Raw genomic sequence first — 24,207 nt, 5'->3', positions numbered from 1 at the left:
ACAGCCTTCTTCCACCGTCCTGTAGATAGAGCTGCTCCTCAATGAAAACCTACTCCCCACGAGCCTGACCAATACCCCAATTAGGGATGTACTTTAGAATCCTGAAGGGCCATGGGCAGTTTAGCCAAATAAAGATCTGGATGATGGTTTGACTTGTAGTTTGGTGACATTAACATTCTTGGGTTTTAGGGATCTCTATTATAAAAAAGGGACAGTAATCTCCATTCTCATAAATTTGGGGGAGAATAAAAGACCATATGCAATATGATTTTTTTTTTGGTGAGGGGGACATAACACTCAGTCCATAACAGTATAAAATATAGATAGTAACAATGGGGAGTAACTCCTGGGCTTGTATCCACAGGTAGCCCTGGAGTCAGGCTGAGGAAGGTGAGGGCTGACCCCATTGCAATCCACTCTCCATTCCCCTATACATGGCTCGCCATGATTTCCAAGGTCACAGAAGCTTTAACGACTGTGACTCAGTAGGAAACAAACAGAACTGGGAGCCAGAAGGCCTGGGTTCTGGTTTCAGCTCTGACCTTAATATTATGGTCCTATTGAAGTATGGTAGCAATCATCTCAGGTAGAAACTATAGTTTAACTTTAACCCTGCTGTTTGGTTTCTGTACTTATTTGCTTTGTTTAATAATAGAAAAATTATTTTAATTTTCTGAATTATATAAATTACCCCATTTGATTAAATACCCTATTGGCTGTAATGTGACTATCCCATTGGTTGTGGTCATACTGGTCTTAGAAAGCACATTTTCCTTTACCTCGGAAGGACAGCACAATTATCCCAAGGTCAGAGGGCTCCAGTTAACATGTCCCTGTTGACTCAGTGTTCCAGAGACCCAAAACAAAAACTGTAATTTAGATAACATGCTTAAGTCTGACTCTAGGTAATATAATTTAGATAACATGCTGCTTCTGCTTCTGTAAACTGCTTTTTTGCAAATCAGTTTCCTCATTCCAAACCTTGGGATGTAATCAATACCTTTGTGATCTTTGCCTATATAAATCTGGTGTTGCGGCCATCTTATCACTATGAGATTTGGGAGAGCCAAAATGCCCCCTCGTGGTCCCGGATTGCAATAAATGTGACTCTTTAATTCGACTTCTTGAGGCGTCCTCTGTGATTCGCGGGGTACATTACAACACTATTAAGATTAGATAACACTTGTGTTTCAGACACAAGGCCCAATGCACGGGAAATAAAAGGTAGAGAAAGTCAAGTTGCAGAGCTTAAATTGGTCCAGGGCTGAAAGCAACCTGTGGAGTTGGATCCTTTTATGAGTCTAAGTTCTGAGGAAGATATCACCGCTCAGGACTAACTGGGAACAGAAGCAGAATGCTCTGTCCGCTGGGGGTTGAGCACTTGCCAGGATGCACATTTGCCCTCTTCTGGCTCTCCTGGGATAGGCATTCTGGGCTGGGGACCTGACAGGCTGACGTCCCAATCCCCATTTTAACGTAGGAAAGTGGATGCTCCCAGAGTTTAAGTGACTTCACAAGGTCAGGAAACCTCTAGAACTGGCATTTGACCCAGGTGTGCTGGACTCTAAAGTACAACCATCTCTAATCCCAGGCTGGTACAGAGACTTGTCCTCAGGGCATTGCACTTGGCCTGTCACTCATTTCACTGCAGTTGTAGAGACTGGTGAGATGGGTTGTTGTCAGCAAGGGATATGTAAAGCGAGTTTAGGGAACACAAAAGGGACATTTCCCTAAAGAAATGACACATCTGTTTGTTTTATAGGTGCAAGCATTGTTGTTGATCTGCACATGCCCAAAATTATTATTCTTTTTTGTGGCTGTGGCTGTACTTCCCTGTCGGGGAGGATAAAGGAGCCTGGTCAATGTTCTGTTGCCCTTGTGTCTGAGGCCATTTTGCAGCCAACGTTTCCTCCATCCTTGAACCATAGCTGACACAAACCCTCATCATGACACATCCAGGGTAGACAACACTCTCTGTACTCTTGAGTTATGCAAATAAGAATGGACCTGACCATTTCAAGCCAAGGTGATCACCCACCAATTCAACCAACCTTTAGTAATGTCATTATTCTTGGTTAAGTTTTCCTCTGCCAGCAATACTGATCCTCTTCATAAAGAAAATTACTCTCCCTAGTGGACCAATAATAGAAGCTATGACTTCGCATTAAGCAAAGTTGAATATTAATCGTCATGACATGCATTTCCATTAAAGGAACCCAGGATAGTGTCTCCCTGTGAGGCGGGAAGGAGAGGGCCGTTTTTATGGCTAATGCTGCAATCCCAATTTCTGTCTGCCATTTTTTAGGATAACTTGTTGGAGCTGGATGGCAAAGTATAGGCTGTTCAACAAGCAGTTAAAGGCTGTGTTCATACTGAGAGCTATAGCAGCGTCTGAAAGTGCTGTTTTGGACTTCCTCGAATTGTTCCTATATCTCTAAGTCCTCTGGACCCACCTAACAATTTTACAAGAGTGTTTTTAAATAATTTCTCCTGTTTCACAAAGAAGTTACAGTAATAATCTGAACCTGAGCAAACTCTGATGTACATCACCCACCTTGGCTCCCGATTCCAGGCTAAGCTCCTTCCATGTATTATTTCACATCCTAACAACAGCTCGGCATCTTGGCTGTTCTCCACCCAATGTGATGATGAGAAGCTGAAGCAGAGGGAGGTAGGAAATTGGCAACATCATAATAGTTGAGCACAATTCCAGCAGCCAGAGGTGTTTTTCATGCTTAAATCCTGAGTCCTGCACCTTAGGGATGTTGGGAGACAGGCATTTCTACCACGGGAAGTGGGACTTCTAGGCCTGAGGCACTGAGCCAGCGGTGGACAGTGGATGTGGGTGGATGAGCGAACGTGGAGGGGGACCAGGCCTTCAGGCTCTGACGCCTTTTATTTGGTGCTGTGATCTCCTGAAAGGACATTTCCCTGTGACTGGTCATAGACATCGATTGAATGGAAGAGTTGTTAAAAGGAATGAGGTTATGTGAGAAAAGCTTCTATGCAAGGGACTTGAGACAAAAGCAAGCTGACTCTCAGTTAGCCATTTGGAGAAAAGAGGACTGAGGTCTCCTGGTACCAAGGGCTGCTTCTGGACATTCACATAAGTCTTCTATTTAATATTTGCAGCAGCCATCCAAAGGGATCCCATCACATAGACAAGAACGAACTCAGGGCTTCAGCAACTGTCTCCGCTTTTACAGTGGCACGAGGGAGGGACGTGAGCTCATTTTTTTTCCCCAAGCACTCACTGAATTGTGTTACCTTTAACTGGAAAATGAATGTACGCTCTCTGTAATGTCCTGCCTAAAACGAGTATATGATAAGCAGTGGCAGCTCAATCACCCATTTGACCTTGAAGAAAAAGATGCCACTCTGATTGAAAGTGATAAAATCAACATCAAATGACTTTGAGTAAAATGCAGGGAAAGGCAGCAGGTTGTGAGAAGGGAGGTTTGGGATTTGCAGACATTTAACTAGTCACCTGGGACACTACCCCCATCTCAACACACCCCTCAACCCTCCACCACCAGTTTACTCCTCACGTGCAAAAGAATCACATTCAGAATTGAAAGGACTTTGTATTTGGTTTAGAAGTAATGTGTCAAAACACTTTTTTTTTTTTTATCTTTAATGACAAGCACAGAATGTGCTTTCATGAAGTTTCACTTTCATTCCCCCCTCCTCCCCCCCAAGAGGTTCTATTCAGAGTCATGTGGCCCTTTCCAGAGCATTCAATACATTTGTAGGAGGGAAAGGCTTTTAAATTAGTACAAAGTTGAAAGAAACACAACTCACATGGGTTGTGTGAGTTGCTTACTTTGTACTATTTAGAACCCAGTTGACAGGTGTATGTATTTCCCTAATCATCTTCCTCTGATTTTCAAGCACTTCTTCTTAGGTAACTTTTCAATCTAAGGTGAAAGGGCACTAGGAAAGAATAAAACACAAAATGAATAATTGGCCTTCCTCATGCCTGCCAGGCAAAAGATGTACCTGAGAGGTCTAATATTTTGGATCAATAAGTTGTGGGTTTATTTAGAGACTAGTGGCCCGGTACACAAAATTCGTGCATGGGGGGGTGTCCCTCAGGCCATGCTGCACCCTCTCCAATCTGGGACCCCTCGGGGGATGTCTGACAGCTGGTTTAGGCCTGATCCCACAGAAGAGTCGGACATTCCTCTAGCAATCTAGGACTGCTGGCTCCTAACCGCTCACCTACCTGCCTGCCTAATCGCCCCTAACCACTCTGCCTGCCGGCCTTCTCACCCCCAACTGCCCCCCCCCCCCGCAGGCCTGCTTGCCCCCAACTGCCCTCCCCTGCCGGCCTCATAGCCCCCAACTCCCCCGCTTCTGGCCTGCTTGCCCCCAACTGACCCCCTGTCCTGGTCACCCCTAATTGCCCTCCCCTTTTTGCCTGATCACCCCTAACCACCTTTGCCTCAGCCCCGCCACCATGGCTTTGTCTGGAAGGACGTCTGGAAGGTCTCCTGGTCTAATTAGCGTATTACCCTTTTATTAGTATAGATTGTCCCTAGAATCAAGAGACCCAATGCTATTGGCACAGGGAGTGAAGGGGTAACAAGCAGAATCATTAGCTCATTCACTCATGGAACACCCACACCAGGAGCTGAGCAGGCTGAGATGCAAATCTATATGTACAATTTCTGGCCCCAAGGAACTCCTCCTCCAGGAAGCCAGGGAGAAAAGTGAAGAAGCTCAGAGAAAATGCAGGTGACCCAGACTGAGGAAGAGTAGAGCAGACGCTTCTGAAAGGACTGTGGAGCTGATTTCCAGGCACTTCCATCCACTTCTCAAATGCATTGCCCCTGGGAAGGATATGCCAGACATCCCTTAACAATGGTTTAACCACCTTGTAACAGAAATGAAAACAAATTCATTTGTATGTTCAGATCCGTTCTGGGCATTTGGTGGTGGAAGCCCCAGCACTGGTGCAGAAGTAAGGGCGCATCTGCCAGTTATTCCTCAGGCAGAATCCCTGACAAGCCAGGATATGCTCTGCAGCAAGGATGGATGAGCTGGGTGACACGTTATAGGATCTAATCAAACATGAGCCAGAGGGGCAATGAGGGTGATGGTGAAGGAGCTATGGGTATACACAGAATGTGTACACATATCATCATTGTCAAAACTCAGAAGCAGTTGCGAACACCAACTTGGAACACACAATATGATTTGTGCACAAAGCCCAGACACACACAAATTTTGCTTTGAAACAACTTGCTCTCTAGCTATTCATTACAAGTGAGAAAAGAAATAAAAGCACAAATATCTCACACTGAGTATCAAATAAGGCAAATAGCAAGCAGAGGACAGGAACTCAGAGCAGGAGACTTTCGTGGCTGGCGAGGCCAGGGAGGCTGATGGGAAAAGTCAGAATATAAGCTAATTCTTGAAGATAAGGATCCAGACTGAGGTATTATGCTCCTCTGGTAGCCTGCTGGACTCCTAACAGGCCACCCATCACCTTGTTGACACTCACTAACTACTGAGTGAATGAACAAATGAATGAATAAATGATTTTTGCTCTTAGACCCCCATGACAGGCTCACATGGAGTTCTCTGCCATGGGCAAGTTGAGAAGGCGAATGTGAGCATGACCAGAAGACAATGGAATACAGATGTACTTCTGCCACACTTTATACAGGTGCACCTGTATAAAGCGGTTCTCAACCTGTGGGTCGCGACCCCTTTGGGGGTCGAACAACCCTTTCACAGGGGTCGCCTAAGACCATCGGAAAACACATAATATAATTACATATTGTTTTTGTGATTAATCACTATACTTTAATTATGTTCAATTTGTAACAATGAAATTGAGGGTCACCACAACATGAGGAACTGTATGAAAGGGTCATGGCATTAGGAAGGTTGAGAACCACTGTGCTATAGGGTCAAGTTCGAGTAATAAGATGGCTACATGACCTATTATGCTAGTAGAAAGGGATGAGCTGGCTTGTATTCCTGCCTTGCACTGACTGTGTCAGTTAATTGACTGCATCTCAGGTTTGCTCCCTACAAAATTAGATGATAATGGCTGCTTTCCTCACCACAGGCTGTCTGAGGACCAAATGAGAGGCATCCTTATCACCCCTTCATAGGCTTTATCACTCAGGATGATTACCTGCCTCAGAATCCATTTGAGCACTTATTTGTTGTAAGTAAGTGGCCAGTGAGACCATTTAAAAATCAAACAAACAAACAAAAACACTAAAAGGACAGCGACACACACCACCACTACCACCACCACCACCCAAAACCCTCTATAAATGTGTGACATTTTATTTTCACTCATGACAACGAAGGCATGGAATGCATGTTCATGGGAGCTATGCACAAAAGAATAAGGGTGGTAGAAAGGATAAACAAGCAATCAAACATCAGTTAACTAAAGATTAAGCAAAATAAAGATAATGAAATAAACCAACAAGAATATATGAATGTAAGCATAGGAAATTTAATTGCATAGAGTGTATAGCAAATTGCAGTGGCACACAGGCTGATGCTTTGTGATGTGTGAGGTATTCCATACACATAATCCATTTAATCAGAAAGAATGTCATAAATTAAATAAGGTAGTCATTCCTGGGGACCATAATGAGACATCTGTTCAGTGGTAGCTATAGCTCAGTCCGCCCAATTCAGGAGAACTGGACCAGTATCTGGATGTATGGCCGCTCATGAAAACTTCAGTAACAATTGGGACTTCCAAGTTCTTTGTCATTTGTCAGAAACACTGTAAATTCAACTTTTTGAATCTGTTGGTCAATTCAGTTCTGCCACTGGTCAGTGTGCTCACGGCTTTTGCCAGGAAATGTTTTACTCAAAGTCTTGCAGAACTTCCTTCCTGCAAGATTTCAGCAGCACAGCCAGTGTTGCGAGAGGAAACGACTTTATTGATCATAAAAATACAACTTAAGATTCAGCTTGCCCTTCACTCAATTTACTGGAAAATTATGTTGTGGAAAATAATGAGTGAATGTTTCCTAATCCTATTTCTTTAATTGCTTTAAAAAAAATTCAATGGGAAGAACAAGAATCCTTTTCCTGTTCTTTATGGAGAAATAAATATCCAGCACACAATGAAATAATGACCAACTACTGATCCCTACATACCTTATCTCTAATCTTACAACAATCCCAAAAGGATTCTCATTGTCCCATCTTGGGTATGAGAAAAACAACGTTCAAAGGATTGGAATTAGTGAATTGTCTACTCCTAAGTTGCATGTGGGAAGGTTCCTCTGGACATAATAGTTAAATGCCCTGTCTTGGCAAATATAACTCTTAGAATTCCCTTTTAACAAGAAGTAATTCTGAGATTGTGTTAGCATTGAACATTTCCACTGGAACTCACAGCTTAAAGAAAGGATGCTTGGGCAACAATGTCCTCACACTCTTGTACAGTTGTCTGGCCCCCAGGTGCCACCCCAGCTGGTCACTAGAATACAGGCATTTTTAAAAGGAACATTCAGGGTTACCTAACTGCAGGAAGCTCAGGGGTGGGTCATGATTGATCCAGGGAGAACCAGAAGCTGCTGGCACTCCTTCCTCTCTTAAACCCCATGAACATTTCTCGTCAGAAGGGCACTGGAACCCAGAGTTCCCATTGTTGCATCCTGTTGACATTTTCGAAATTTGAGTGTGTGGCTATTCCACTCAGCAAAGCTCCAGTAACCCTTTTTACTGCACCTCTGCCCAGACCATTTAGAACTGAGTGATGCTGCTGGGAACAAGCTCAGAAATGCTGGACTTTGAGAGGCCTCTTGCCCCATGAGTCCTCTCTGCTATTACCTGGCCTCCATCTTCCGATAGAGCATAAGGACAGATAGATATTTAAAACTGAAACATCATTGTCTGGCTAGCGTGGCTCAGTGGTTCAGTGTCGGCCTATGAACCAGGAGGTCACGTGCCCGGTGAGGGCACACGCCCGGGTTTTGGCTTGATCCCCAGTGCAGGAGGCAGCCATCCATGATTCTCTCTCATCATTGATGTTTCTATCTCTCTCCCTTCTTCTCTGAAATCAATAAAATATACATTTAAAAGTAAAATCTGTAGCAAACACTATTTTTTTAAATTCACTTTAAATAATTTATATATCTCAGTTTTGCCCAAAGGCAATTTTACCTTCAAGAGTCAAATTTTTACAGTTTAAATACACACACGTATAATGGTGAGCAGCAGGCTTGCTCTGACTTTTGAGCTTGTGAATAAATGACCTATTTTGGGGAGGATGATCTTCATACAAGTGAAGATGGGGGTGAAAGTGAAGAAGTTTTTACATTCATTCCCATGTGAAAGGGACAGTAGGGCACACTGCCATTACTGCCATCTTACCTATCCCATGTGCTTTCATCTCCTCACCAACACAAGTAGAAAAATGACACCGGGCACTGTCACCTGCTTTTACACTGAGCTAATTGATAATGCCAGCGCATGCCATTACCTACCTTGTATATCTGCAGGAAAGTCTTGCACAACTCAAATGAAATGTGGTAACGTGAAACTTAAGCAATGGAGGGGAACAGAGCTATGCTTAGCTGATAAATGCAAGTCATAGATAAATGTGCTTGGGCATCTAGCAAGTACAACCTTCAGAAAAGCTCATAGGTGGTGTGGTACACAGTAATCTATTATCTAAGCAGCTAAACCTTTTAAAAAGTTAATAATTGTTTGTTTATGGCAGCTTCGAATTGGGGGCTCTTAATTTAAGAAACAATCCTACATCATGTGGTATTTTTTTGTTTTGTTTTGTTTTGCTTTTGGCATGGGTTATGTAGTGTACAGGGAAGTCAGTACAAAGCTGTTTGGAGAGGGACTCAATGACAATGGACATGGTAGTTAAGTCTGTCTGTTATTGAAAATTCTTTGGTAACTGCTCAGCCCAGTGTGGTTCCTATCAAGACATGTGGTACCCAGATTCCTTCTCCTCTTTGTCTCTTCATTCACAGTTGTTTAGAGAATTCTCATTAAAATTACTTAGAGGGAAAGAGAACATGTTATAAAATAAATCTAGTTAAATACACTTTGCTGTATTGCCTCATTTGGGTGATGCATGACCCTAATTTTCCTCTCTTTGTGTCTTAACTACGTACATTAGGTGATGCTTGCCAATTAATGCAGGATGTCACATCCCCAATTGTGTTCTCTATCTTCTTAAACATTAAAAATAAATACATGCCATCTGTCTCATATCTTGAAAGCAATTCAAAATGGTTACTTTGTTTGCTCAGAATTACAGCACAGTTTATAGCTTTAGTGCTTCTGAATTGTAAGAAAGTTGTCTCCATTTCATAAATGTAACTTCATTTTAAGGTGAATTCCACAGGCTCTTGTGGGAACTTGGGTGAGACAGAAAGCAGTGTTCAGTGGTGATTAAAACCTTGGTCTTTTGCCATTTGAGAGCCCTGGATTGGATGCTTGCCTGCAACTAAGTGATCTAGGGAAAGCAGCTTCACTTCCTGAAGCTTCAATATTCCTCATATGTGAAATGGGAATGGTAACCACGTGGCATTCATTCTACACACACACACACACACACACACACACACACACACACAGATACGACATATTGCCTTACCCAGTTCCTGGTTAAGGCAAAAAAAGTAGTAGACATCATCATCTTTATTATCACCCAATTTGGGGAGAGGAAGAATTTAGTTGTGGAAGGAGGGTTGTTAAAAAAGAGCTCATGGTGCCATAAGGTTAGGACCTAAGAAAGGAGTTACATATGAAAGCTATGTTCTTTCTCCACAGCAACCACAATATAAAGGTAAACAACTTGACTCTAGTCACCTCCCCCACTGTTTGTGCACACGGGTGTATGGACTAAGATTTGGGGGGGGGGGGAGGGAGGTATGACAGACTTGGATCTGCAATAGCTACAATGACACTTTTTAAAGAGATCTTTTGTTTGTTTGTTTATTTTTGAAATAAAATAATGGCATGCTATAAAGCACCAAATGCCTGAATAACTTAACTATAATTAAAGGGGCAAAGGGCAATTTGAGAACTTTCTGTTTCCGTTCTAAGTCAGAGCAATTCTCTCAACAATACTTTCTACTATAGCACATGAGAGAGCTTTCTAGATCTGAGCTGAGTATCCATAGATGGTGAACCTATAATTTCAAGTCCACCCTATTCTCACAGACCACAGAATTGTAGTGCTATATAAAATGCTAGATGCATGTGACCTCGCTCAAAATATTTCAGCCATAAGAAAGTGGAGGTCCCTTGTAGCTCAGCAAATTGTCCAAGAGCACACAGCAACTAGTTAGAATGGGAACGTTTTCTTTCTTTGAGCTAGGTTTCAAAAAATTTGTTAAGCAGACTGAAATTTTTTATACTTCTATAAATATGTTAGGTTTACAGCTGATTGCTTGCACAACAGTTCTCCTAACAGCCTTATTTGAACATAACTGAGCTGTTCAGCATAGTCTGCACATGACAAAGTGGTCAAGTCTTACCAGTAGCCGAGAATGCATTATCAAGCCTTTATTTAGCCATACAGTCAGGGCAATCCAACTATTAGTCATCCTGACATGTGTTTCAGAACACAACACACCCATGAGTCCTGGCCAAATTTTCATCAGCTTCCTCCTCCCTCCCAGGCCAACAACGCCTCCCGAATTGCTGATATTTTTACTGCAGTTCTAGAAAGCCACTTAACATTGGGGATTCATTTAAAAATTCCCCTCCCCAATTGTAAAATTAAAAGCTAGTGTAAAGTCTGCACATCTAGCAAAACAAAGATCTGCTATGAAGAGAAGTCATGAGCACTGAAAGCATCCGAAATGTGAGAACTTCCTCAAAGGAAGAACGTTAAGCTTTCCCATGAAAATTTCCACCATCCTATAGCCCCTTCTGGAAAGACATTGCTTTAACCTATCACTACTGATTAGCTTGATACGGCCTGAAAACGGACTTGCAGATAAACCGATGCTACTAACACGCAGTAAAACTGGGACCAAGATCTAAGGCTACTTACATGAAACCTTTCTGAAAATCCAAAAGTGGACTATTTATTTTCAAACCCTACATTGAATGTATCCCATTAGCCTTTAAAGAAAAAGATACAAAATTATCTGGTGATCATGTAAACAACCTCTTACTTTCTACCCCATCTTACTAGTCTACCAGAGAAGGCAGGGGGTATGGAAGGTGGGTTGTAGAAAGCCAGGACAGCTTTGTGTCCTGCTGTCCCTTCCTGTCATTTTTGCCTTCCTCTGTGACAGCTCCGCCAGGTGTGTGGGCCAGGTCAGAGAAGGCTGGCCCTGATCTAACTGCTTAACTGGAATAGGGCTGCTGGAGCACGAGAAAGGGAAAGGAAGCGTTCAAGTTTGTCATTGTGCAGATGCCTCTGCGGTGTTATTCCCGTAGCTGGAGTGACAGGAAGATAAAACGCAGCAGCAAATGTTTTCCTACTGTGCCCCAAAGCCTAAGCCTGGAGGTTGCTTTAAGGAAATTCAGTGCATTTCAGGGGAGCAACATTAGGCTGTTCTTTGCACATTAGCTCCCAGGTCAGGCTGTGAAGCTGGAAGGAAGGGACTAGGCTGGCAAGAGGCTTTCAGAGTTGTACAAGGGACATTTCCCAAGGTTGACTAATAGAGCAGGAATTTGTTTCATCGCCCGCACCCCCCATCCCCGCCCTGCCCCAAGAAAAAACCAAGCACAGTCGAGATCCTGATAAGAATTCTTTTATGTTATTCCAATAAAAAATACATTCATACAGAAATATAACAATCTTGCAAAAAACAATTTCAAATAAAATCTTGTAAAACAAAATTTTACAAAAATCTTACAAAGATTCTTTAGATAACAGGGTGCTTCAAAAAAAAAAAGAAATTTCACTAATAGAAATTTTTTTTTAATGTCAAGCAAAAAGTTTCTGCTTGATTGAGGCTCAGTTATCACCTGAACAGAATATAATTCTTTATGTACTTGCTTATTATGAAAATTACAGGCATTGATATACACGGCACCCAGCCCCACCCAATCAAACAACTCCGTGGTGTTTCATAAGTGAGACAAGCCAGTGCAAGTTGCATGGTTTTTTTCCTTTTTGTCTTTTGTTTACCTTCTTACTTAATGGAATTGTTATGGCTAGGCGCACAGCAGGGCCAAAAAAGGAGTTTTCCAAAATCCAGCAAATCAAGTGCCTGGATTTTGAATTGCCAAAAGTGCATTTTCCCCCTTAGCAAAATGAAATGAGTTGTTTAGGTAAGTGTATTCATCAGCCCAGATAAAAAAACCAGTTATTCGAGCTTTCATCATTGCTCATTTCCAGGAAGATCAAACAAAATACCAGCCCAGCCAGACTCACATATGTATATATATGTGTGTGTGTGTATATATATATATATATATATATATATATATATATATATATATAAAAATCCACACCCACAAGCCAGCAGCTGGATGAAATATCAGCTGTCCACACTGTGGTGTGCCAAATTAGGGAAATTATTCATTGGAAAAATGGGAAGAATCTATGTACTAAAAAAAAAAACAACAACAAAAAACCAGCTTCATCTGCATAAAAAGTGTTCTAAAAAAATCCCTGTAATTAGCTGACTCTTAGATCTTCTAATAAGGCTGAAATTAAAAATCAAAACAATAGTGTGTCTGAGACCAACTTGTGGGCTAGTATTCCGTTCATGCCAATTTTGAGTGGCCAACAGTACCCTGTTCCAGACCTGCCAGTAAGATGAGCAGAGTCAGCAGTCTGGAACAGAGTCCTTGCCAAGAGTCTGTAGCAAATAATTAAATTAAAGATAAAGCCTTTATAAAAGTTATAGTTTTCATTTTTACCTCCTTTATGGCCATTTTGAAATATGTCTTCACAGGCTATGAAATTTTCTAGCTAAACATCTAATTTCTCCTTAAAAAAATATTTATATATTATATATATGTATATATATATACACACACACAAACATATACATACTATACACACAAATATACATACACAAGAATTCTGCCCACTTTTAAAAAATTAATATACTTTCTGTATTACCAACAAATAGCTAGATAGGTATGTGAAACTTGTGCCTTTTAAGCAAATACATTAACATTGTTTTTTTATACTTCTGTATCTTTAATATGCGTGAAAACATTACATATTAAATACAGCCGGTGTGTGAACTATACAATTGTTGTGCAAAGTCTATATGAAAAGTCTCATGGTGGCAGAAATGGTCAGGTTTTTCAATTATCATGTGTTTTCCATTTTAACACTGATGGTCAAGTTATGCAAAATATTGAGTAAATACTGACTTGTTTGGGGGGTTTTCATCTCTCTATTTGTCTTTGTGAAGGAGGACTTTAAAGAGATTTTTTTCTGTATTTTACATTGATACAGTACAATGCCAGGTGAAAAAAGAGCCTTAATAAAGCATGCATCACCCATACCCCTGTATGAGACCCCCACATAAGGGGCCACTTGCATAAGGCACCATTATTAAGATCTACAGTGCATTAACAGCTAGAAAACCAGAAATTAGTCCTCAAGGCATAAATAAGAGAAACATAGCTGCATGAGAAAACACTTTCTAAGCTTTAGTGGTTTTATCCACCCAACTGAGAAAATTTTAGGTTCTTAGTCTAATGTAACATTAGACCAGCCCTCTCATTCTTGACACCCAGTAGGCGTCCAATGTCTTGAAGGGCATCATTAAATTTCCAAAAAGGTCATCAAATTCAGAATCATTTAAAAAACAATCCTATGTTGCACACCACCTTTCTGGAAGGGGAGTGTTACAAAATCGAAGGGGAGAGAAATTGTGTATTGCCAGGCCCAAATGGCTAGGGATCACTGATTTCAACAAATTGTATCTTAGCTGCTCAGTAACTGGAATCAAAATTGGAGTTCTGATTCAAAAATGGAAAAGCAGAAAATTCCCTAGACCATGCATTACTTTTGTCTTATAAGGAAAGGTTACCATTGTGTTATATTTGTAAATACACAGCTTATACAAAGGGTAACAAATGAGCTGTTGTAGCCAGTAGAACAAGCTACTTGACACATTGCACGATTCGATTTGTAGCTGCACCAGACGCCAATGTTCCTCTCACACAGGAGGGCTCCCCCTCCCACATCCACTCGCCACACAGGGTTCTGACCACGCACACTCCGCCCTCCATGTTTTCCCTTCTTTTTTTTCTTTTTTTTTTTTTTTTCGTAAGGCGCAGACACCCTCCCACCCCCCAAAGAAATGATTGGTGGTCATCTCATCTCATAGTTTACCTGTCACACACAAAACATTCAAACGATTTTTTTTTCTGTCTCTTGCAGTCTTGCTACTGCACAGGAAAGACTCTGCCTCATCACACAGTCCTAATAGATCCTCCACATACAATCAACCCAACCATTAACATTCTCAGTGCACATGCTCACGGCAAAGGCTTAGGGACCACTCAGAAGATAGGTACCAGTGGCGAGTCCAGGCCACCCAAACACCACACACCACAGGCGCTCTGCCGCTTCTGACATGACTTCTTTCGCCTTCGAAAGACCTTCCAAGGAGAGGTCCTGGAGGCAACTGGGTGGGGTGCAAAATGGCATGCTTTGGCTGGAACACGCACCCTCCTTCCATGGCCGTCTCTCAGCCTGGAAGCCGTTTTAGCCGCAGGATTCACACTCTGCTCCCTCAGAGGTGTCTCTTCATGTGCAGGGCCAGGTGGTCGGACCTGGAGAAACACCTGCAGAACCAATCAGCATCAGAGAGGTTAGATCTCCAGCCTTCGCCGGATTACAGATCTCCCACCCTGCACACCCCCACCCAGCCCTTCTCAAAGGGAAGCTGGCAATCCACTGAATCATCACAATTTATTTTCAGGGTGAGGAAATTCCAACTGATAGAAATATAAATTAAGGTCTCCATTCAGCTCTTTGGAGCACATTACTGCCCAGTCTTGAAATTCAAAAACTACTGAAGGCCTACTTCAGTAGGAATGAAATCACTCTGGTTTTACACACACAGGAAAACAGGGCATCCTAACTTGGACAACAAGCATATTAGAGACTTGTCCGAGGCTAAAACAGCACAATACAGGCTAGGAAAACATTCGCCTTCCTCCAGGTTTACTGTATGCCTACGCCATCAGGGGGATGGCATTCCCGAACCCAGCGCTTCAAGCACATACCTGTCACAGTGAGAACATTTAAAAGGCTTGGCACCAGTGTGCTTTCTGAAGTGTCTGGTTAACTCATCGCTTCTTGCAAAACGCCACTCACACCCTTCCCATGAGCATCTGTAAGGCTTTTCTCCTGGGAAGAGAGCACAAGACAAGCATGCCATGACTTCACTGTCCAGTGAGGGAAGGGGCCCTGCTACAACGCCACATGGTGAAAGTCAACTCATTAGCAAGCGCCAGGTCTGGCGGCCTGGGGAATTCCTAACACACCTCAATTAGGAACAGCAGCTGGCGCTCCGAAGGTAACACCCAGGAGCTCTTTCCTGACCTAGCCTCAGGCCTTCCTAGCCAAGTGCTGTGGAAGCGACCCGGAGCCCACATGACCTTAGTCAGTTAATATGTAAGAAAGATGATTACTCAGACTGAAGAAATACTTGGGAGGTGATGTGTCAGCCCACTGGACCCACAGCCTCTGTGAGGGCAGGGTTTTATTGCTTTCTCCATGGAAACGGTTTCTCCCAAGTACTTATTTTGCTCCTTACTCACTTCCCTGTGGAATGAGCTTTGTTGTTTCCTCCGAGAAACTACATTTCTCCAGAACTGAAGTCATGAGTTTCTGGGAAACCCCATCCAGGGCTGTCAAAGAACTTTCTAAATGGCAATGAAATAACCAAGTCCACTTTGTTCCTTGGTCAGATTATAAACATGAATTCACTAAAAAGTGCTACCTGAGGACAGGAACCGTTTTGCCAAAACCAGTCGCAGAGAATGCTGTTGGGACAAATGGCACCTGGGTCCTGATCCCCCTCAGCCATGACCATCTTGGGAACCCTGGCCGAGGGCTCAGCCATCTCCTCTCATTACTGGTAGGATGAGAGCTTGAGTGACTTGATCTCTAAGGTCCCTTCCAGCTCTAACATTTCTGTGACTCATCACCAGTTACCCTAGAGACTATAATAGTAATTTTCAATAGAACTTTCATCTAGGCTGCTGTATTTCTTTTTGTTGTTGTTGTTGTTATTAATCTTCACCCGAGGATATTTTTCCATTGATTTTTAGAGAGAGGGGGAAGGAGGGGGGAGAAAGACCCAGAGAAACATCCATGTGAAAGAGACACATCGATTGGCTGCCTCCTACACATGCCCCGACCAGGGCCGAGGATTGAGCCTGTAACCGAGGTATGTGCCCTTGCCTGGAATTGAACCCAGGACCCTTTAGTTCTCAGGCCAAGGTTCTAACCACTGGGAAAACCTGGCTAGGGCTAGGTTGTAGTATTTCATTAAAAACTTTTTTTTCAATTTGTGGTTTTTAAAAATTGGTATCAGAAAACAAAAGCACAGCATGATCCACAGAGAAATTCCCAGTAAGCACCCACTGATCAAAACTGCTACACAGAGCTTATGGTCAAGTTCAATCCCCACACTGTCAACACCAGCGTGCACCATGCTGTCCAGCCACCCTCTCTCCTGATCTTTGAGTTTCATTTAAAAAAAAAAATCAGAGGCAACTCCATGTAACACTATCACAATGGGTCCTGATAACCGGGAGGATTGGAGTGGGTAGGGGGTTGGGTGGAGATGGAGAACGTGATTTACCTCTTGTCTGTTTACTCTGAAAGTGTCAACCATTCATCGGCACATGTCCAGTCTTTCACCTCCTACTCTGTCTTTCCCAGAGACCCATCTCTTTAGGGAAAGAGTGAGGTGAGGATGTGTCTGCTCTGACAGCCTTCTGCGGAGCCCGGCCCCCTCCCAGGGCTGGTGCAATTCAGTGGCGCCCACCAGCGGCCCACCTCCCGGGTCGCAGGAGGGACTGACCTGTGTGAGTGCGCTGATGTGCTTTCAAGTGGGAGCTTTTGGTGTAAACTTTTCGGCAGCCATTAAAGTGGCATCGGTGCACCCTCCTCCGGCCGTCTGGGGAGGCGTCCCCGCTGCTGCCCTTGTCACCCGGCTTCCCCGAAGTCCCACCGCGTATCTTCCCTGGAGGGTGCGGCTCACCGGGTGCACAGCCCCACAGGTGGGAAGGGTCTCTGCTCAGTTCTGGGGAAGAAGGGGGTGTGGAGGTGACGGAGGAGCTCAGGTTCCCCGAGTTGACCAGCACTTCACCAATGGGGTCAGAGGTAAACTTGGAAGTGGGTGAGAGTTCCTCGGAACTGTCCGATGACTCGCTGCTCACATCGGAGTTCAAGCTGTTGGTCTCCAGGTTGTAGCCAAAGCTGGGGCTGCTGAGAGCATCCTCAGGGGGACTGGAGGAAACCTTCACTTCCGGGTCTTCCTTTTTCTCCCGAGCCAGAATAATTTTGGTCCACAGATCTTCCTGGCTGTCGAACTTGATTTCAGAGGCTGACACATAGCAGGGTTCACTCTGGAGATAGCGTTCCAACTCCAGGCAGGTCTGTGCGAAAGGAACCACAAGAAGGCACGTGATTATGACAACTGAAAATGGAACCAAAAGCATATTTCCAAAATACATGCAGGGATGAAGGGCAAACAGACTGTGGCCATGTCACTATAAGAACCGTGTCTTTAGGAGAGCAAGAGGAAAGCTGTTTCTAGGAATGGGGATGGATTCAGAAGAAATACCATGTTGGACCAAAGGCCACAGTGACTGAAGGTCACTAAGCCAGTTTTTGTTATAGTTACCAGTGTTGACATTTCTAATGAGTTTCTGTAAACCACACAAAGAAAACCAGCCTCAGACACACCCCCCGACAGGTTTAGCCAGATTATCTGACAGTCTCGAGAACCATGTGCAATTAAGAGAAACCCAGCCATCCTCCTTTCTCAAGCACAAAACAGGCTGCAACGCATACAATGCAATGTGTTCTGACATTGCATGTGTCTCCCTTTGCAGACACAGCTGACAGCACAGGGCCACACTCAGTGAGCAGACGCAGCAAGCTGATGGTCTATATTCAAGGACATCAATGGAGCTGCACAGAAACCACCCATTTCCTGCTTAGCCCAGACCTAGTAGCTTTCAAAGAATGCCATTCCCAAGTGCAGGGCCATGGGTACACACAACTTTAATGACTTCCACAGTGGTCAGAGAAAAACAAGAGCTTCTACAACAGAGGGGAGAAATCATTCCAGAATGGCCATCTGCTATTGTAAAGGATGCAGGAGGGGAAATTCCTCCCGGCCCTGCTGGGAGTGCCACAATGGACAAGAACTTTATCTACTGGCCAAGAGTACAACTGTATGAGTCATCACTCTATTTCTTTCACGCAATGCCAGAGGAGACTTCCTTTTGAAATTCTGACCAGCAGCCAAAAAAGAACCCGGCTCAGATATGCATGCAGTGTGTCATGGACAGAGTGCCCCCTCCCCAGACCCACAACCAACCTTTCAAGAAGCTACCACTGCCGAGAGACCAGCATCCCCTCTCCCCACCATCTCAAACTTTCTAGCCACTGGAAAAGAAAAACGGTAGGAAACATTTTAGGATTAAATTATATCTGCCCTTCTCTTCACTAGGATCAATTGCCTGGATGGCCATATAAGGTTGTCTATAGGACCGCAATTCTACAGATTTACTTTGCTACAGCCGACTTTGCCCTTTTTAGCAAATCATGGTCAGGACTAGCTAAGCTACCTGAAGGGCTCACTCATGCTTGCTTTCTTAGCAACGTGCCTGCGATCATAATATAGCACACAAACCCTTCCCCCTCCCCACAGAATCCTCACGGAGCAAGCATGAGCAAGCAAAGGGGGGGAAAACAACCATTGTTTTCTCTTTACCCCTAAAACTGTATGTCTAGATTACAACGGCAGGCCAGAGTGTTCTGAGGAGAGATGGCTAGATATTTTATGGATGTTCCAAAGAAAAACAAAAGCACATTTATTGAGATCTTATTAAACTTTATCATCTGGCTAATTTAAAATCTCCATTACGCTGATGAGCTCTGGGGACCAGAGCGAAGCTCTCAGAGTTTAAAAGCCTCTGAAGGCGAAGGAGAGCTCAGCCTGGCTTGGGGCCCAAATCCCAAATGCCCGAAGGAAACTACTTAGATCAATTTCAATCACGTCCTAGGGAGCAGCTTCTTAAGGCGGAAAAGGGGGCAGGGGAGAGGAAGGCAGGACAGGACTGAGAACAATCAAGCAGGCATTAGAAGGTTGCCACACTACACTTCACCCCTCTTAAAGCTTTCTAGGCTTTGAAATCCACAGAATATATTTGTACTTTGTGACAAAAGCCAACATCCTAGCAGGGCAGAGAGACAGCCGCTTCTATCTTTTAAAAAAACAATGTGACAAGTGTCAGAATCTCTCTCCCTTCGGGCAATACTAATAAATTAGAAAGGGGAAAAATTAAGTTTCAGATTTGTCCAATGCCAAAAATTCTAGTTTCACTAGAAGAAAAAAAAAATGCCGGAAACTGAGGCTCTTCTTCCCAAACTCAGACTAGAAGAGCTCACTGTCATATGACTGATAAGTCACTGATTGTGCAAACGTTCTTTCTTTCTTTCTTTTTTTTTTTTTTTTTTTTAACAAAAGAAGCAGGTAAGAAAAACAAGGCAGATGGAGGTAAATGTTAAGGATGCCAAAGAAGCAAATGGCCTGGTAGAGAAAAAGAGCTGGTGGGTGTTTTGCTAGTGAAATTTCTAATTTTAAAAAAATAAACACAAAACTGTCTAAGTACAAAGACCAAAAAGGAAAACAAAAACAAATATCTTTGACAAAAATACCCTTGGCTTCCACGCAAGTTCAAATGACAAGTTCCAGCTGTGGAGTCTGGAGCTGGTACAAGCACCAAACTTCTGCCAAGGGCTCGCGCTGTGAGATCAGCCGGTGGAGCTGGGTCTGCCCTCCGGTTCAGAAGCCCCAGAAACGGGCTAAAACACTGGGAGCAACGAAGCGCTGGGGCGCTCCACGCAAATGACAACTCCGCTCCAAGCTGGAAAAAGCTTTTTCAAAGTGCCTCCCGCACCGGAGACAGCAGGACTATGTTTTAAGAATAATTATTTTAATTTTAAAATTTTTTTACCCAAACCATAAAAAAAAAAAAAGAAAAAGCAGTGCACCTTCAACCACACACCAGGACTGTCCGTGCGTGATGCACCCTCCGTGGCGCACCGGGGTACCTGGCACATAATTCCTATTTACCTGTTGCCAATATTCCTCCAGGGAGGGCAGCGCCGAGAAGTACCCGGTCTCATGCACAATCTGGAGTTCCTGGAAGATGCTGCACATTGGGAGTACATCCATGTCGGTTTGGAAAAGACAGTCCCCGCTGTTGAACCAACACGGAGGTGTGCGGTCTGGAGTCGGGAGCGCAGCGGCCGTGCCTGCAGCGCAGGGAAAGTTTCATGCAAACTCAGTGCCCAGCAGTGAGGCGCCGCGGGTTCAGATCCTGCCGGAGTCCAGAGACGCGCTCGCGAGCCCACACAATATTTGCAAACACCGGACTGACTGCAAACGTAACCCCTGCAAAACTTCCCTATTCAAACCTCCGCTGCCAGCTCCCCCTCCTCCTCGCCTAGCTCCCCCCACTCCCTCCCCCCCACGTGACTCGTCCGGCCCGCCCCGCGCACCGCCCAATCACGCCGCGCCCGTCCCGGGGGCTGCGCGCCGATGATGTCAGCTGGGGCCAATGGCGGGCGCCGGTTCAGCGCGGCCCCGCCTGGCGTGACCGAGCCTCTCTCTCACGGCCCTCGCTATTGGCCAAATTCGAACTTCGGGCACGTCTGATTGGAAGGTGGCCTCGCAGGCTATTTTTAGCAGGGTATTTAAGGCGCAGGCAGCCGCTCGCCGGAGGAGTCGGCGCTGGGAGGTGCGCTGCCGTGCGGCTCAGTGCGCCCGCGGCCGGGCCGAGGCAGCGGGTCCCCTCGTTGTTCCCCATCCAGTCCCTGCCACCGGCCGGTTAACGGTCACACAGGTCCTCGTCCCTCAGGGCTGGTCCGGGTCAGCCGGGCCGGTCACTCGGGCACCGTCCCCGTTCCGTCCCCTGCCTGACGCCGAGCAGCTCGGGGTGCCACGGCCGGACTGAGGGGAACCGGCGGGTCCCCGTCCCCGGCTCCTCACTGTCCCCCTCTTCCCTGTCTCCCCTGTCCGCCCTGCTCCACCTTTGGGGCAGCTCTGCCTTCCTCGGTCGCCGCTCGGCTCCATCTTTTCTGCCCTGCCCTCTGTCCCTCCTCCCAATTCGGGGTGCCCTGCCCCCTGTCTCCCCTCCGCCCCCGGTGTCCCCCGCCATCCTTTTCTGTCCACTTTAGTCTTTTCCTGTCTCTGGGACGGGAAGGTGGGGAAGGGAACAGCCGCTGTGCTGGGTGGTGAGCGGGGCGGAGGGTCCCCGGTGTGGGTGTGAGGGACCGGGCAGGGGCACCTTGCGCGCCCGGGACCCGCCGGACCCGCGGGGAGAGGGGCAGGGGCAGCGGGCAGGGAAGGTCCCTGGTGCATCTACGGGCTCTCGGGGGTTTACTTTAGGATTCTGTGGGAACAAATGCTGCCTTTAACCATGAGATTCCCAGGAACCGACCGGTTCTCAGGAGCGTGGGGAGCTAGAGTGGCACCTGCACCAGCTGTGAGCGTGTTAGAAATGCCATGGCCAGGGGCCCCCCACCAAGAGAATCAGGAGTGGGGGGCGGTCCCAGCCATCATGTTTGAACAAGCCCCCCACGTGAATGTGCTGCCTGCCGGCTCAAGTTTGGGAACCAGAGATCTGTCACTTAAAACGTCCTGGTTACCTACCAAGCAGCAGCCCTCGTCCTAAGGCGCCCAGTCAGCTTCTAACTGGGAGAGAAGTGTGTGCTGTGGGCTGCAGTGTCAGCCTCTCCCCTCGGAAAAACGGAAAACGTAAACAGCGGAAGCTGACATTCAGGGTATGTGTGTGTAAATTACCTCCTAAAATAAAATGTTCATTTCAAAAAAAAATGACAAGGCCACGAAGAATGCACATTTTAAATTCAAAATGGAAAACTGAATTATAGCTACTGCTTTCATTTTTATCTCAAAATAGAGTTTAATGACCATCTTTTTAAGTAAAGGGTTTTTTTTTGTTTGTTTTTTAATGGAGAATGTCAGAGAATTTGAGAGGATTTTGTGTGTGAGATTGCAGCAGGCTAGAACAGAGAAGAATTGGCCTGCATTAGGAGCCTGTAAGATTCTAGGCACCGGACCTTGGTGAATCCAAAGTTAGGATTCGGACTGAACCTATTATATAGAGTCTATGAAGATAATCCAAAAGGAATTGATAAAAATGATCGTTGGCCTGTGTTCATGTTACTTTACACAGAAACAACGAGCATGACTGGGCTTCCATGGGTCTATTTCCAGGAACAGAGATGGTTTGGTCGTGAACCATCCACCGGTTGAGCCAACGCTGGTGGCCAGTGGGGTATTTGGGTTATGGTTTCAAGAGTGTGGTTATATTGGAAATAGGATTTTCTCAGTTAATAGCAATAAACACCAAAGGAAACAAAAACCCAGTGTCTGTACGAGTGAAGGCCAGCATCCTGGACCTTTTGGAGGAGAGTGAGGGGAAGGGGAGGGTGTTCCCTAAGGCAAGACCCCATGACCGCTCTAGGTGCAATGCCTGCGGGTTTCAAGGTCAGGTTATCCTTTCAGATTATTTTTCGTTTTAACAATTTTCTTTATCTACATTCCTTTAGAATGTAAATGTGTCCTTGTCTCTTACACACACTGACCAGTACTTAGAAGGTTGTATAGTTTTTTTAAAATAGCGAACCTAGTACAAACTTCCAGTTATAAAAAGTACTGGGGAGGGAATGTGCAATATGATGACCATAGCTAACACTGCTGTTCGATAAATAGGAAAGTTATTAAGAAAGTAAATCATAAGAGTTCATCATGAGGAAACTTTACCTTTTATTATCCATATGTGAGGAAATTAATGTTAGCTGAACGTACACCCTAAATGTACACAGTGATGCATGTTAATCATTTCTCAATACAACTGGGAAAAAAAATAGCGAACCTCATTGAACATAATACAGATACACTCAAAATGGTCATTTTCAGAAGAAAAGGTGTAAGAACATGTTTGTACAATAAGCTGAGTTTCAAACAGAATAAATTTTATGGCTTCCTGTTGCATCCATTAGCCATTCAATACATATTTTTGACTGGGGTATTTGGGATTCATACATTCACAAAACAGGTGTAAGTCCCAGGGGTGGGAGAGGTAAAGACTGTAGAGGTCTTGAAATAAGGGCATGATCACTCTTGGCGTGTATCACTATTTGGTGGGGCTGTAGTGTCAGCTTCCAATGTGATAAAATATACTGGATTCTGAGCAATACTCAGCAAGAAAGACAAATCGCAGGAGGAGAGAGAATCAGAGGAAGGAGTGTGGCATGGTATGAAAAGATGGACTTTAGACTAGTTATCCACACTACCTGTGAGACCTTGGTCACGTCCTTTCAGTCGGAGGTAAAAATGTCTTTTACAGTTTGGTAGAATTGAAATAGATGATTCATTAAAATCTTTGCTTTGTGTCAAATAGTCATTCCATAATTTGGAGGCAATTTTCACTTATTCAACACTCATCCATCTCTAAGCATGCTGTTGCTATTTATTTTATAATTTCTTTTTAAAAAAATAGGTGAGCGAACACAGCAAAATGAAATTACTTTTGCAGGTCATATAACCAACCAGAGGCAAAATTGTTCCAATAATTCCAAGAGTTTCTTTGTCCTACTCCACACAGAAGATTGTTCTCCTCACCCCTTTTCACCCTCCCAGTCCTGGAGAGAATAGAGTAAACTTCAGTTGGTGGGCATGACTCTTAGTCTCCCCTCATCGACTCATCTCTTTTTTTCAATTGCCATGCGACTGCTCATACCACCATCTTCAGAAGGTCAGGACCCATTCACTGGGACTGGCCCAGGCTCCTTTCACATTCCTGCAGGATGGAGGCGTCTGACCGACCCCCTGCAACCTGTGTCATTCCCTCATGTATCCCCCACCCACCTCTACTCGCTCCTCTGCTTTTCCCATACTTTTAGTTACATGATTTCATGTCACTAAGCTCTATTTGCCACATTTAGAAATAATAATAATCTATTGTTTAAAAAATAAACTTTACATT

At 44.5% G+C, this 24,207-nt stretch overlaps 1 protein-coding gene across 3 annotated transcripts; it reads right to left on the bottom strand.

Annotated features, from left to right (window-relative positions):
- Positions 1-11,704: 11,704 nt before the first annotated feature.
- On the bottom strand, positions 11,705-20,610 carry KLF6 (Kruppel like factor 6). 3 transcript variants are annotated; one of them, XM_036342364.1, is made up of 4 exons: positions 20,268-20,609; positions 16,980-17,556; positions 15,172-15,295; positions 11,705-14,727 (listed from the first exon to the last, which is right to left on the bottom strand). In XM_036342364.1, the coding sequence occupies exons 1-4, from the start codon at positions 20,367-20,369 to the stop codon at positions 14,676-14,678; spliced, it is 855 nt and encodes a 284-aa protein (XP_036198257.1). In that variant the 5' UTR covers positions 20,370-20,609; the 3' UTR covers positions 11,705-14,675. The 3 variants fall into 3 exon arrangements, with proteins under 3 accessions (XP_036198257.1, XP_036198267.1, XP_036198276.1); XM_036342374.1 differs by having other exon boundaries at positions 20,186-20,269; XM_036342383.1 differs by lacking the exon at positions 15,172-15,295 and having other exon boundaries at positions 20,268-20,610.
- Positions 20,611-24,207: the final 3,597 nt, after the last annotated feature.

This window comes from Myotis myotis, unplaced genomic scaffold, assembly GCF_014108235.1.
Source record: "Myotis myotis isolate mMyoMyo1 unplaced genomic scaffold, mMyoMyo1.p scaffold_m19_p_1, whole genome shotgun sequence".
NCBI classification, from domain to species: Eukaryota; Metazoa; Chordata; class Mammalia; order Chiroptera; family Vespertilionidae; genus Myotis; species Myotis myotis.
This window is presented reverse-complemented; position numbering and strand designations above follow the sequence as displayed.

Bases quoted from the DNA above. Each gene is read 5' to 3' on its own strand.
- KLF6 (XM_036342364.1), bottom strand. From the start codon at position 20,369: ATGGATGTACTCCCAATGTGCAGCATCTTCCAGGAACTCCAGATTGTG. The intron at 15,296-16,979 runs GTCAGTCCCTCC...CTCTCTTCCCAG, and splicing joins ACATCAGCGCACTCACACAG to GAGAAAAGCCTTACAGATGC. The intron at 14,728-15,171 runs GTATGTGCTTGA...TTGGTTCTGCAG, and splicing joins AAATGTTCTCACTGTGACAG to GTGTTTCTCCAGGTCCGACC.